The 15,593-nt window shown below is 42.3% G+C and overlaps 1 protein-coding gene across 1 annotated transcript in view; it reads right to left on the minus strand.

Annotated features, from left to right (window-relative positions):
• The window catches only part of ITGA5 (integrin subunit alpha 5), a 96,751-nt gene that overhangs the window by 42,610 nt on the left and 38,548 nt on the right, over positions 1 to 15,593 (minus strand). The window contains exons 4-9 of the mRNA XM_087710627.1: positions 8,448 to 8,571; positions 6,531 to 6,592; positions 6,034 to 6,079; positions 4,475 to 4,600; positions 1,346 to 1,390; positions 230 to 273 (exon numbers count right to left, since the gene is read on the minus strand). Of these exons, the coding sequence (XP_087566753.1) occupies positions 230 to 273; positions 1,346 to 1,390; positions 4,475 to 4,600; positions 6,034 to 6,079; positions 6,531 to 6,592; positions 8,448 to 8,571 (447 nt within the window). The remainder of the gene's footprint in view (positions 1 to 229; positions 274 to 1,345; positions 1,391 to 4,474; positions 4,601 to 6,033; positions 6,080 to 6,530; positions 6,593 to 8,447; positions 8,572 to 15,593) is intronic.

A 15,593-nucleotide genomic window follows, 5' to 3' on the forward strand; every position in this document is an offset into this window, starting at 1 on the left:
CTACCGAATAGGTGCGAACTGGTAGGAATCCACCTCTGGTTCATTCTCAGCAATATGCAAGAGCAGCCAAAATGCTGCACCAGTCCATGGCCCCCTCCAAGTAGCTTTCAATGGAATTATAGGACCAAAGCTAGCAGCTCTAGTAAGGGGGGGGGGGAGTGATCTTACAGACAGTTTGAGAACAGTGAGGGGGAAAAAAGAATAGAAATGACAAGGATATGGCTCTTACGTATCCATAGGTGAGATTTCCTTTGGGAACACCAGCCACGAAATCTGCAAGAAGCAAAGTGATACAAGATATAGAATATGGCATTACAGCATGAGTTCTTGTACTTAGCAACCATTCAAAGTTACGACAGATCCCCTCCTCAAATCTACTTATGACTCAGTTCTGAAGTTCCAATGGCTGCCCCCACTTACTGTAGTCACATGACAGGATTTGGGGCACTTAGCTACCAGCCCACACTTACAAACGTATGTAGCATCCCACAGACGTGTGTTCAGAGGTGGTATTCAGCAGGTTCTGACCAGTTCTGGGGAACTGATGTTGGAAATTTTGAGTAGTTTGGAGAACCAGAAAATATATATTCTCTGCCTCCCGAGTCCCAGCTGATCGGGAGGGGATTTTGCAGTAATCTTCCCCACTCAATGGAGATTTTAACACTATCCTTCCCCTGCCACGCCCATTAAGCCATGTCACAACTACAGAACTGGTAGTAAAATTTTTTGAATCCCATGACTGATGTGACTGCAATTTATGATGTTTCTGCCAGAACCGAGTATTTACTTCTGGTTTTCGGCAACTCTTAGCAAACTGACTCTTAGCAAACAAGGAGTTCATTTAACAACTGCAGCATTCGCTTAACAACCACAGCATGCGATTTACAGTTGCTGCGTTCACTTAATAACCATCTCAAAAAGGTCATTAAATCAGCCGTAGACCCATTTACAACCATCACTACTTATGGCCGAAATTGCCAGGCTCAATTGTGGTCATACATTGAAGACTAACCTGTAACATAAAGTAAGTTTCTACTCCTCATGGAGGAGAAGGTAATCTATGTTATTTATCATAACATTTGCTCTCCTAAGTACACGCAGCCTCCATTTTTGGTGATCAAAACAAAGCAGCCAACAACAATTGAATTATGTAGACAATCTGAAAATATTTTACTTTTATAAAAGGGTTAATTGGCAAATTTAGTCAGCATTTCATTCGGAAGGTAATATAAATTCTGTATTATTGATGTATATACAGTCCCAGCTTTTTATTCCCCCTAAAAGCATACGTATACTATCTCCCACAACAATGAATGTGATAATCCTCCCTCAAGCCTCATAGTACCTTCAGTTGCATCGCCGCTGAATTCACCTACAGCCACAGAATAGCCTAGGAACAAAACACAAGGAATAATGTAATGGATGAGAAACAATTTGTCACTAATAGCTACCAAGACCCCTATTGCAGAACAATAGAGTATCCTAAATCTCAGAATAATTGTGGTTTAGCCTGCTATAGCCAGGAATGCAACTTAATCCTGGTTTAGCCAGAAATGCAACCCACACTCAATATCACCTAAGCAGCCTCATCTCAGTTGAGTTCAGAATGGTCAGTCCTTGTGCTTTCCCTAAGGATCAGCATGTCATCATTTTTAGAGAACAAAAAAAAAACAATCACAAGGTGAAAAAATGTTTGCATTTGGCATCAAAGAAAGATCAACTCATAGAATAGGTAAAGGTAAAGGTTCCCCCGCACATGCATGCTAGTTGTTCTGACTCTAGGGGGTGGTGCTCATCTCTGCTTCTAAGCTGAAGAGCCAGCGCTGTCCAAAGACGTCTCTGTGGTCATGTGGCTGGCATGACTAAATGCCAGAACACTGTTACATTCCCACCAAAGTGGTCTCTGTTTTTCTATTTGCATTTTTTATGTGCTTTCGAACTGCTAAGTTGGCAGAAGTTGGGACAAGTAATGGGAGCTCACTCCATTACGCGGCACTAGGGATTCGAACTGCTGACCTGCCAACCTTCTGATCGGCAAGCTTAGCACCTTAGCCACTGAGCCACCGCGTCCCTCCTTCATAGAATAGAGCTCATTTCAATTCCAGTGTGAACCCTCATTGGTTTGTTACCTTGAAAAGACAGCCAATCAGAAACAAAAGAAGTCCGTAGTATTTAGAATAGTCTAGAATAGTCTTTTTCAGTCTTGAAGAACTTGAAGAGGTGTGGTTTATAACTCCTAGAATTCCCCAGCCAGTTATGCTTCCCTTGTTGGTTAGGGAATTTTGTGAGTTAGAAGTCCACACCCCTTCAAGTTGCCAAGACTGAGAAAGATTGTTCTAGGACAACTGTGGTGAGTTATTTATGAACTTTACTATTAGGGAGTGTCACACATCAGAGGCAACACTTCCCCTCAGAAATGAAGAACCACAGGTCATATTGTCTGGTTGTGGTTTACAGTGACCTCCGAGTCACCTTACAAACCCGTGGGCTATCTGAACTTAAGAGTGTGTAAAGTGGCTGAGCTCTAGCCTAGGAGAATCAGGCAAGCCAAGAACTCTTTCACCCTCTCTGCCCAGTATGAACCGTAGCCAGTGCTTTCATACAGCCTGGCCTTTTGTGTAAAGAACACCTCAGGGGTTTGGCACTGGTTCCATTTATGTTCTTCGTAGCCTACTGGCTTGAAGAACCAAGCCAAAGACCTGTTCATAAGGGATTAATTGAGCCTCCCACCTCAGTTTTCTGTTGTGGAGAGAGCTGGAATTTTCAATTTGGGGAAGACAGTCGAATTGTGTGTGTGTGTGTGTGTTGAGCTCCTTGGAATCAGGAAAATTAAAGCAGGATGCTTTAAGGATCCGACGTTTGGGAGTCAAGCAGCTTAATCCTGGTATAAACAGATCTGAGGATGACAGCCAGTTTGGTCTAGTGGTTAAGGCACCAGGCTAAAAATCAGGAGACAGTGAATTCTAGTTCCACCTTAGACATGCAATCCCACTGGTGACCTTGGGCTAGTCCTTCTTTCTCAGCCCAATTCACCTCACAGGGTTATTGTGAAAAAAATAGAAGGAAGGAATATTAGGTAAGAAAATCATCTTACAACGACAACAATAATGATAATCATGGCTGTGGCAGTGCCTGGAGACAGCAGAATAGAAGAGAAAGAACTGGAGAAGTTACCAAATACAAAAACTTACATACAAATAGAAATAAAACTGTGGCAAATGCAAGCAAGGGTAGTATCAATAATAATAGGCACTTTTGGTGCAATCCCAAAAGAATTAGAGCATCACTTGAACACCATTGGCATTGACAAATTCGCCATGGATCAATTGCAGAAGGTGGCTTTACTCAGAACAGCTTCCATCATGCGACAATATCTGTAACACAGTCAAACATCCACATCTGGCTGTCCCAGGGCCTTGGTAAGGACTCGAAAGGTAGGAAAAATGCTAAACCCAGTCTGAACATCTGGCTGAGTGTGTGAGGATCGATGATGATGATGATGATAATGATCATAATAACAACAACAACAACAATAACAACAACAATAGAAGGCTTTATTTTGGCAGCTCAAGAACAAGCCTTAGTCACAAACTGCATGAAGGCAAAAATTCAACATGTTACCACCAACAGCAAATGTCTCCTCTGTAATGAGAAAGACGAGACAATTGACCACTTGATCAGTGGGTGCAGCAAAATTTCACAAACTGACTACCTACAACGCCATGACCGTGTTTCTAAGATCATTCACTGGAAATTGTGCCAAAAGTTTGGATTTGAGTACAGCAAAAATCACTGGGAACATCAGGTTCAGAAGGTTTTAGAGAATGAGAAAGTCAAGATCTTGTGGGACTTCAGAATTCAGACTGACAGGCACTTGGCCTACAACACACCTAACATAACAATAGTTGAAAAGAAAAAAGTATGGTTCATTGACATTGCATTACCTGGAGATGCACAAATTGAAGATAAACAGCAAGAAAAAACCACAAATTACCAGGACCTACAAATTGAAGTTGAGCGACTGTGGAAAAAGAAATCGTGTGCTGTCCCAATTGTAACTGGAGCCCTTGGAGCAATATCTAAAGGGCTACCTTGCTATTTGGAAATTTTAAATTTATCAGGCTTGAACAGTCTGATTCTACAAAAAACCACCCTACTTGGAACAGCTTATATCCTCCGAGGTTACCTTAACAGTTCCTAGGTTCTTGGTTAGGACTCGAGCTGTTGAGCTACTAACCAGCCCCAAAGGGCGTGAATCTCACCAAAGATTAACCACAAATAATAATAATAATAATGATAAAAATAAATAAATGAGTCAAACATCTGAGAAAAATCGTGAAACTGGATCTATAACCTAGGACTCCTATCCATGCTACACAAAATTAACAAAAGCAGGTAGCTGCCGGGGGGGTGGGGGGAAATCTGTCAACATCAAAGCTGCTTTTCGATCATCTGTCTTCTCTGTCGAACTCACCTAGATAACTGTCATCCGCTTTGATATGAGCCTGCTGTGTCTTGAGCTCTTCTTTAACCACAACGATAAAATAGTCCGGGTCATAGGATTCTTCAATGGCCTCTTGAGTTGCTGAGAACACTTGGCCTAAAGGGCAAGCAGGGTGCAAAAATTACTGCCTTGGACTAAGATCAGAAAGACGGAGGTTCAAATCCCCACTTAAGCTGGAAATTTCTTAAGATAAGGAAAACTATTAATGTCTTGCAGCTCAAGTTATTTCACAGAATTGCTATGGAGAAATAAGTGAGAGTGGGAGGTGTCATATGTTTCTTGCGGGGGGGGGGTGAGATAGGCAAGAAATAACATCATGACATTTGAGAGATGTCGGAGAAAGATTGTCGGAGACAATGTTCAGATATGTGAGGCAGCTGGTGCTTACGGTTATCAAACAAGTCACACGGAACTTGCAAAAAAAAAATACATATTTCAAAATATGCTGTTTGTGAATCTTAGCCGCCGCTTTCCTGTTCAAACTAAGGAAAGGAATTCCAAACCCCCTGGATGAGAAGGCTCGAAAATAGGACTAAGAATAATAAGATTTATCTGATCAGGCAAATAAACATTGTTGGATAATGAATACATAAAACACAATGTATTTCAAGTAACAAAAACAGAGGGAAATATGCTCTGGAAAGAATCCAGTCCCTTCCTAGCCCTCTAAAAGGGATTCTACTCGATCCCATGGAGGCCTCCTTTTCTCTATATCAAATTGATGCAAGAGTTCTGAATCAAAATCATTTTATGCGAGGGCCCTTTCTGTGATCTTCTCAGACACCATACAGAGGGGAATGGGGACGGAGGAAAAAGGACACCTGGAAGCAAGGGAAAATAGACAGGTAGTCCTTGATTGACATCAGTTCATTTAGGGATTGTTTGAAGTTACAACGGCACTGGAAAAAGTGACTCATAACCATTTTTCGTACTTACGACTGTTGCTGCAGCATCCCTAGGGTCATGTGATGAAAATTTAGATGCTTGGCAACTGACTCATATTTATGACCATTGCAGTGTCCCAGAGTCATGCAATCTCCTTTCATGACTTTCTGACCAGCGTAGTCAATGGGGAAGCTGGATTCCCTAACTTAACAACTGTTGCGATTCACTTAACAACTGCGGCAAGAAAAATCGTAAAATGGTGGGGTAAAACTCGCCCAACAACGGTCTTGCTTAGCAGCATAAATTTTGGGCTCAGTTGTAAGTCGAGGACTACCTGCATTTCCATTAGATCATCTCTGCAAGCTTTGCAAAAACAGATTCCCCTATGTGCACGAACAGCCACTTTGACAACATGGCAACATTCACCTCTCTCCGGGCCTACAAACATCATTCTCACTGTTACCTCAAATTCCCAGTATTTTTTAAAATATCTCCCTAGTATTTACTTCTGCTGCCTTTTCTCTTCCTTCATGCCCAATTAAAATTCCTCACAGTACCATTTCCCACCGTAACCTGGGTTGAAGGTGAAAGAGATAAAACAACCTATGTCATGCAATTGTGGGTAGATGTAGCTGCCAACTGACCTTGCCAGAAGTAGCTTCCAGGGCCACCAAGAAGAACCCGTCCTGCCTGCAGAGAGAAAGACATTTTTTAAAATTCTTATTTAACCACCTCTACCTTAACGTGTTGGAGATTTCTCCCTTAAATGTCCAAACCTTGGCTCCAAACCTCAGTTCCCGATATAAAGCCTCGGGAGCTGAGAACCAAATAGGATATTAAATTCACAATAAATCCAAATTTTTTCCAAAGTCCTCTGGAACACTAAGATGACACAGCCGTCCACATTGAGGGACCATTGAGAGGGGTGGCAAACAGGTCAACTTCTGGGCAGCCCAAAAGGTCCACAATCACCCAAAAGATTGTTGGCTGCAGCTGCCACTCCAAACTGTCCACCTCAGTCCGGCTGAGCCAGTCGGCTCTGAATAATAACCCTGACCTGTTGCCCCGGAGGCACCAGTTGAATAGCCCTAAGGTGCGTTGTCCTTACATTGCCCCACACTCAAGAAGGAAGGAAACTGACCTTTGTGAATTCAGCACTGAAACCACCTTGACAATAGCCTTGTCCAGCAGCTGAGTTTAGATCTGGCAGGAGAGAGAGAAAGTGGGTGGGAAAGAAGAGAGTTGAGAAATTTAGAGAAGCTGAACAAGCAATAAATGGCATGAAATCATGGTGCAACAACAGTTTATGTGGGTAATGTAAGAAACCCAGCTTGAGTTTTTTAATGAGATGTCTTTCAATTGTGTTTCCTGCACATGGAGGCACACATGTAGTGGAGGAAGTTCAGGATAAAACTCCCACTTAAAGGCATCACGAAGTAGGAATCCTGGATTATCTCTTCTATTCCCCTCGCTTCCCTATCCTTCAAATTAAATCCATCATTTCATCTGATATAAACTGAGCAAAGCTTCATCATCATAATGACTGAGCATGGGGAACATGTGGTGTTCATTAACAATCAGGAGGGCCACAGGTTTTCCATCCTGCAGCGCAGAGCTTAAAAAAAAAAGGCCATAACATGAATGGCTTATTTTAATAACATAGTGGGATGTATTTCTTTAAACACTTCATTAATGCTTCCTGAATGATAAAAGTGGAAAGATGGGTTATGAGCAGGGATGTGCCAAGTTCTTCTATTTGGGAATGGAACATTCTGCTTCTCCTCTGGATTAGCCAATCTCCTTTAGACCGTGCCATTCCAGGGGTGGTCTGGCGGTTTTCAGAAGTAAATCATCTAAATTGGAAGCAGTTTGAAGCATCCTGGGTGTGGTCTGGGCATGAAACAGGTCTGTTTCATCCAGAATGCTATGTCTAGGATACCTCAAACTGTTTCCGATTCAGAGAATTTACTTTCAGAAACAATCATGCTGCCCCAGAGTAGCATGGTCCAGAGGGGAATAGAATGTTCTTTAGTTCAAAGGAATGTTTCATTCCCGAAGTAGATTCCCACATCCCTGGTCATGACAGAAAGCAATTTCTTCCAGCAAGCATTTTAAATAATATTTTAATTGAGTGCCATCTGGAAAGAGGTACTAACTGTGCCTTGCCTTCCAAAAGGCACAGGCATGGAACAACACTCACAGTCTCATGTTTACATACGTGTTTTGGGATTATGGCTTAGAATTCATTTTTATTTATTAATCAAATTCACAGAGCCACCCATCTCACCGAAGGCAACTCTGGGCAACACGCAACAAATATTTGGGAAGCATCATTGAGAAGACCTACAACACCTCTGTCTGTCTGTCTGTCTTTCTCTCTCTCGCAATCATCTTTATTATTTTTATAAGTAATTCAAGGTGGCCAATATACTTAATAATCCTTCCTCTTTTCCCCACAATACTAACCCTGTTAGGTTGGCTGAACTGAGAGTGAGTGACTGGCCCATGATCACCCAGCTGGCTTCCATGCCTAAGGCAGGATTAGAATTCAAAGTCTCCATGTTTCTAGGCCAGAACCTCAACTACTAGTCTAAGCTGTGCCATGCTCCAAAATATGCCATAAAGGCCTCCAGTCTGGGAATCTAGCATTGCCAGTGTGCTATAGACACCTCATGTGATATTTACTTGTCCCTGCTCCACTTGACATTTTACATCTCTAAAGCACACACTTTCAGTTCTAGATCATCTGTTCAGAGAAAGGTTGAAAATAACAAGGGATAATAATGATCGTTTTCTCTGAGGAGAGCCTAAAGGGGGTAGAGATATGGACCACAGCTGCCATTCTGTAAATGAGCAAACTCTCCTACTGCAGCCATTTTCTAAGAGGGCACACGGCATGCTCTCAATGTTTCAAATTGTCCAATAGACTTCAAAGGTTGGAGATCCAGGCCAGATGTGCTGAGGTTCCCTTTCCCGTTGACTATTCATTATTTTAGAGGACAAAGTTATTCAATAATATTTTCATGAACAATCCCTTCTCTCATAGACTGCATATTACCTGAGCGGCAAGGAGCGTATTCCACAAATTTAGTAAAGTTGTTGATTGACAGGTAGCATGTGCCCACAACTTCACGTTCAGGTTCATCCTTAGTTGTCCGCCAGCTGTACAAGGGGGCACAGGCCTGGTAGGGGGAAAAAATCAGCCTAATAAGCAAAGGCAGAGAGCTCAAGGGTCAATGTATGACATCAGGCCTGCAGTCAACCTTTCTATTGTTGTCATTAGATCAACCAGGGCAGGCCCTACCAGAGGGGAAACCCTGCCTTCAGAAAAATTGCTGTTTTATAGCTTCTCCCACAACCAACTTCCTTTCCAACATTTTCATTCACAAGCAAACGACTTCTTATCCCATCCTGAACATCAGTTCCTATGAAGGGTTAGCTTTTCCCTCAAGCAGCCAGATCAGGTAGCAGATGTTAAGAGGTAGAAGACGGATGTTGAAGTCCATGTGGCCTGCATGCTCACACACACACAAACATACACAAACACACCCTTGCTATCTCTCTGTCTTAAGTTGCAATGGAAAATCTTGCTCCATTGCGGATGTTGACAAAAGTCTGCTTCTTCATCTGAAGCATCCAAATGTCTTGATTCAGTCTTGTCTAGAAAAATAAAGCCGCTAGCCCAGTAGTGAAATTCAATTTTTTTTTACTACAGGTTCTGTGGGATTGGCTTGGTAGGCTAGGCAGGGGAAGGATACTGCAAAAACTCCATTCCCATCCCACTCCTGGGCCAGGCAGAGGTGACATTTGCTGGTTCTCCGAACTACTGAAAATGTCCACTACAGGTTCTCCAGAACATGCTGGAGTTCACCCCTGCGGTAGACTCATCACTGGCAGCAATTTTTTAAAAACAGGATGAGTTTGACATTGTAAGGTGTCTCTGATTAAGGCACCTTCTGATTTGTTAAGCAATATGAGTTCCTGTTTTGGATATAAGTTCTTGAAATGTATAAATACTGCTCAGAGACTTCCCGGTGCAGCCTCTGTGAAAGCTGACAAGTTTTAGAATTGGCTCACAAGCCTCACCGTTGGCAAAACCCCAGCTTGTGATTCTTCCTGGGACTGTTTCTACTTTTTGCTCTCACTTGTTTCTTACAAGAGCAATCTGTAGGCAATCAGACTTGGGAATATTTGATTTTTGCAAAGCAGACTGAAATCAAAATTGAGGAAAAATAATCTACTTACCCATCGTTCTATCTACCTTTATAGTTCAAGCAAACAGATGATAAAGTAAAATGTGTATCTAATATAATTTTGGGGAGGAACCCAGTGATACCAGAAGAGAAAGGAATTCCTTTCCTTGTACAATGGTGCCAAACCCCAAACCCACATGCTTAAAGAGCCAGAGGCTCTTCTCCTGCCTCCCCTCCCCCGAAATTGCCTTTTTAGCTACACCCCTCTTTTCTCTTGACTTTAGGGGGTTGGAGAGCTTTAGCAGCAATTTGCAGTGTAGCCAAGTGACGACTGAAGTAGGAAAAAAAACAGTGCAATAGCATTCTTGAACCCATGAACCCTTGCAATCAGTGGCAGGTAAAACTAAATGCAGATGTTGATAAATGAAAATATTTTCTAAGGTTTTTTTCTTTTTTAAAAAAAAGACATATAGTAATCAAGAATCTATTGAATGAAAACCTCAAACTTCTCTTTGAAGTGGCCAGGAAAATATTCTTCATTCCAAATGTCTGCTAGAGGCTTCCTGGAATGAATTGGCATGACCTTCAGTCTTCAGACCCCAGTGGTGGGGTTGAAATTATTTTACTACCGATTTTGTGGGCATGGCTTTGTGGGCGTGGTAGGGGAAGGATACTGCAAAATCCCCATTCCCACTCCACCCCCACTAGCTTGCTTTCCAGCTCCATTCTCCTGTTTGGGGCAACAAAAGATCAGCTGGGAGGCAGCGGGTGTGAGGGCAGCCTATTTGCTGGTTCTCTGAACTACTCAAAATTTCCACTACAGATTCTCCAGAACCTGTCAGAACTGGCTGAATACCACCTTTGATTCACACCAACCCTCAAGATAACATAATAACATAGTTGAAAGGGAACCTGGAGATCTTCTAGTCCAACTCCTTGCTCGGGCAGAAATGATATTATTTTTTGTGTGTGTTAAACTTTATAGAACAAATTTGGTTTTAAAAAAAAACCTAGAAAGTGGTGTTAGATTGATGACAATCCCCAATCTCTTCCTCCCTTTGGGGATTTGGATTAAACAGCTTCTCTGCTCACTGCTAGAGGGGACAGGATTTTAACCAACAAGCTTTCTAGCCTTTGTGAGTAGAAAGATTTTGTTCCAAATGTTGGGATCAATAGATTTAGAACAGGGTTCTCCAACATTGACAACTTTTAAGACTTTGGGACTTCAACTCCCAGAATTCCTCAGCCAGCTTGTGGACCTCTTGGCTTCGCTCGGCTCGTGGAGGAATTCTGTGAGTTGAGGTCCACAAGTCTTAAAAGTTGCAAAGGTTGGGGACAACTGATTCAGAAGACAAATGTGTGTGAAGGGTGGGTGGTGGGAGGAAAGAGGGGAGGGGGGAATCTGAGCAGGATTCTCCGCAGTCCAAATTGTCAGGGTTTGGATTTCATCACCCTGTATAGACCTGCCCCTCCCGCTGAATAGCACAAGAAGAACAATGAGTGAAATGTATACACTTCTCGGAGTTCTTTCTTTTTAAGAAAACACCACAAGCAGAGAGAATAAACAATGGGCATTATAAAGCCATTTTATACACACACAGGCATTTGCAACAACTTAGATCCTTCCTTATATTGTTGATTGGAAGGCTGGCAGCCTAACACATGGGGCAGCCTCTCTTTTTTTGTTGAAAAGCCCTGCCACAAAGGAGACAGGCTATGTGTAATGTAACAAGCAGGTCTTGATAGCTATCTTTAAATACTCCGCTGCTTCAAAGAGGACCTAAGATAACTCTCGTCTCTTATCACAAACAACTGGAAGAGACGCCAATTCCTTGAAAACGGCAGGAAGGCTGACTAGAGCAGGGGTCACCAACCTTTCGGACCTCAGGGACCACTCAATTGATAATTGTAAAACCCACAGTCCACCAATATGATTTTAAAAAAAAGATAAATAGTATTTGGTGCAATATAAAAAATGCAAATAATTTTTTTGCGGGCCACCAAAATTTTCTTGTGGACCACCAGTTGGTGACCACTGGACTCGAGAGTAGCATTAAGGGCGGAAGAACAAATATTTCCCAACTAAATAAAAATGGAAAGGGGCCATCCAGAAGCTGCCTAGGCCATCTTGAACACTGAACCAACTTTATAGAGAAGCTTTTCTTAACCCTAATGCTCTCCATATGTGTGGACTTCAATTCCCAGAATTCCCCAGCCAGCATGGCCATTGCTGAGAAACCTGAGCAATTGGGATCATGCCAAAACTGGAAGTCAATGCAATTTGGGGAGAGCAGAGTCTGGTCTGTGATGGTAATAAAAGGCTGATTGATTGATTGGGAGATCAGAGAGTCACAAGTGGCTTTTGCAGGCTGCAAAACCACTTGCACTTTGGGGCACTTGTAGTTTGCAGCTTTCAAATTCAGGCTGCACACTGGAGTAGCAGCCTGTATTGAGAGGGGGAGGAAAAAACAACAACTGACAGGGACATCCCCAACTGCCTGATTTTATTTTTGGCTTGTTATCCCTCCTCCCCACTTCCTTCTTTCCTTCAGGAGCTCAAGGTGACATACAGAGCACTCCCTCCTCAATTTTGACCTCAAACAACAAACCTTTGAGGTAATTTCCTGAAGTCATCAAAAAGGAATTTCCATGACTGAGAGAGGGCATAAACCTGCATCTCTCCACCAGAGGTGGGTTCCTACCAGTACGGAACGATTCGACTGAATAGGTAGTAACTTGGGGTGGACACATGACTACACTGGTTCTATCCTGGGTGCCGCCATCTTTATTTTCTGTTCTGTACATACGCAGAACAATCTGCATTGAAAAAATGTAAATTTTTCCCTTTTTTAATGGTGTGTGCATGCGCATACCTTTTTAAGTACACATGTGCACGCCGGCGGAGCGTACAAATTTTTGGGGGGCACCGAAACGGTAGTAATGCTGGCAGGGACCCACCCCTGCTCTCCAGCACCTTTAACCATGACATGGAACTGGCTCCTGTCATTCAGAGCTCAGAAACAGACCATCCCTTGATGGAGGCTAGTTCACAAACAAGGACTCATCTTGCCATGAGGTTCAGCGTGGCACATTCCTACTGCTCCCTAAACAGACCATGATCCAGTTCCTGAAGTGCTTAGAGAAATCACATGGGACAGTTTAAAAGAGAGAACGAGCAGTAAGGGGTAATCTGTTTCTACCCTAAAATCACAAGGCAAGAGAGAATTCTAATGGCAGGGCTGGTTGTTGCACCCTGTATTTTTCCTATCTTTGCAGTCTAAACTATGAAGGATAACTCAGCCTGTACAGGCTCCTCTCACCAGTACATGTGGTTAAAAAGAAATCAGCACATACTGGACAACCCCCCACAGTAAGATTTGCAGCTAAGGTTACCGACATGCTGCATCTAGGTAAGATCAAATTTACAAACCTATCAGATCTACGGGATTTGAAAATATATACTTAATGGACCTAATTTAGTCTGCTCTCTTAAAAGCAGGATGTATTAAAAGCCTGCTCTTGCTAACTGGATGAGCTCCCGTTTCTTGCCCCAGTTTCTGCCCACCTAACAGTTCAAAAGCATGCAAATGCGAGTAGATTAATAGGTACCGCCTGGGTGGGAAGGTAATAGTGCTCTGTATGCCTTTGGTGTACAGCACGCTCCCTTTTCAGTGCTCACCAAGTGCCGAAAAGCGTGCACATGCGTGGCACTGAGTGCTGAAAAGGGAGCACTTCGCGCTCGTCTGGGTCGCAACCAGGAAGAGGAGCTTCCCAGGGAGCATGCCCGTGACGGAAAATGAACTTCTGGTTTCCGGAGCGAAAATGTACACGGGCCAGCAAGTCTTCCGGTTATTGCTGCGCATGCACACGTGCCGATCAGCTGGCTGCCGTGCATGCTGCTGCCGGAAAACAAGACCAGCTCTTCTGGTTTCCGGCACTGCTGCATGCAACAGGGCCAGCTGACTGTCGCATGTGCATGCCTGGCAGAAACCAGGAAGGGGAACAGGAGTGATGCCACTTATGCCAGGTAACACTTCAAACACAGGTACCATTGGTTTACCATCATGGGTGTATAGCCATGCTGGCCACATCAGCCTGGAAAATGTCTTCAGACAAGGCTGGGCTCCCTTGGCCAAGAAACAGAGATGAGCACTGCATCCTAGATCAGACAAACAACTGGACAGGGAAAGCTTTATCCTCTCTCTCTATCTCTCTCTGTCTCTCTCACTCACACACACTTTGCCCCGTTTTATGGCCTTTCTTGCCACAGTTGTTAAGTGAATCACCGCAGTTGCTAAGTTAGTAACACGGCTATGAGGTTCAGTCTGCCTTCCCCATTGACTTTGCTTGTCAGAAGGTCACAACAGGGAATCATGTGAGCCCGGGACACGGAAACTGTCATAAATATGAGTCAGTGAGCGAGCATCTGAATTTTAATCATGCGACCATGGAAATGAGGCAATGGTCGCAAGTGTGATGGGCCACTTTTTTCAATGATATTGTAACTTTGAAGGGTTAGTAAAAGGACTGTAGCATGTTTATCAATAGAAAAACTAGCCTAGGAGTTGGGTCAGCCAGCGTTTCAAACTCCCTTTACTGATCGTGCCTTTAAATATAGGTTTTTGCAACTTAGCATAAGAATAATCTGTACAGGTAGTCCCCGACTTACAACAGTTCATTTAGTGACCGTTCAAAGTTACAATGGCCCTGAAAACAGTGACCGTCTGTCAAATGACTGTTGCAGGATCCCCGTGGTCACATGATCAAAATTCAGCTGCTTGGCAACTGATTCGTATTTATGACAGTTGCAATGTCCCGGGGTCATGTGATCCCCTTTTGCGACCTATATATATTTAAAGTCACAACCCCTGGTATGCCCAAATATGGGAGGAAGGTCACACTTCCATTCTCTGTCCTTCGGCTCGTCACAAGAGACCATCCAGACAGAAACCCAATATTTTTTTTTATAAGGAGTCGAGCTCTGTAGCTCAATGGTTAACACATCTGCCTAAGAGGCAATAGAGCACAGGTTCGATTCCCAGCAAGGGTATGGCTAGCTGATGAGAGCTAAATAGCTTGAAATAGATCTATACTAGTCTCCCTTTATTTATTTATCAGCACAAACATAACATATATATATATATATATATATATATATATATATATATATATATATATATATATATATATATATATATATATATATATATATATATATATATATATATATATATGAATGAAGTGATTATTTAGAATACCTTGCTGAAAAATGAAGGAATAACATCTTTGTTCGAATGTATGATGTACAAAGACAATAATGAACATAAGCATACTCGATAGATTATTGGTGGGATTAAATACAATTGAAAACAGTGATATATAAATATAAATAGTTAGTAAATCTTTTTTATATTGTAAAAATATTCAGAATGGGATAAGTGATTATATAAAGGTATATTGTCATTAAACAGCAATCAAGAATGTAGGGGAATTAGGATTATTGAAAAGAAAAAAATATATCAATTGTAATTGAATATACGTTGTACAATGAAAGTGAGGTATTTAGTTATAGTAGATGTAAAATCTGTGATTGTATATGTAATTGAGAATATGGATGCAAAAACACTTGTAACCAAATGACATGCTGTATGTAATGGATGAGAATTTTTTAAATGTATTTTTTAATGTTTAAAAATAAAAAAAAAATTTGCAAAAAAAATGGGGTAATCTCACTTATCAACCTAAAATTTTGGCTCACTTGTGGTCGTAAGTTGAGGACTACCTGCACTGACGGCCTAACCTGGTGGCCACCCATACAGGTTCAACAATACCCAACTGGAGCAGCAGAACTGGCTGGACTTCCGGGAGCTGCACTTCTAGTACAACCGGGGGGGGGGGGGGGGCAGATTGGAGAAGGTTGCTCTGCAGTCATCCTTAAAAATATATTTCACAAAATTTTGTAATATGATTTCACCACAAACATCATTTTGCAATTGTGGCCTGAATAACAA

The sequence above is a fragment of the Thamnophis sirtalis genome, unplaced genomic scaffold (genome assembly GCF_051295495.1).
Source record: "Thamnophis sirtalis isolate CommonGarterSnake01/CBP01778 unplaced genomic scaffold, rThaSir2_p1.2 scaffold_3, whole genome shotgun sequence".
Taxonomy (NCBI): Eukaryota; Metazoa; Chordata; class Lepidosauria; order Squamata; family Natricidae; genus Thamnophis; species Thamnophis sirtalis.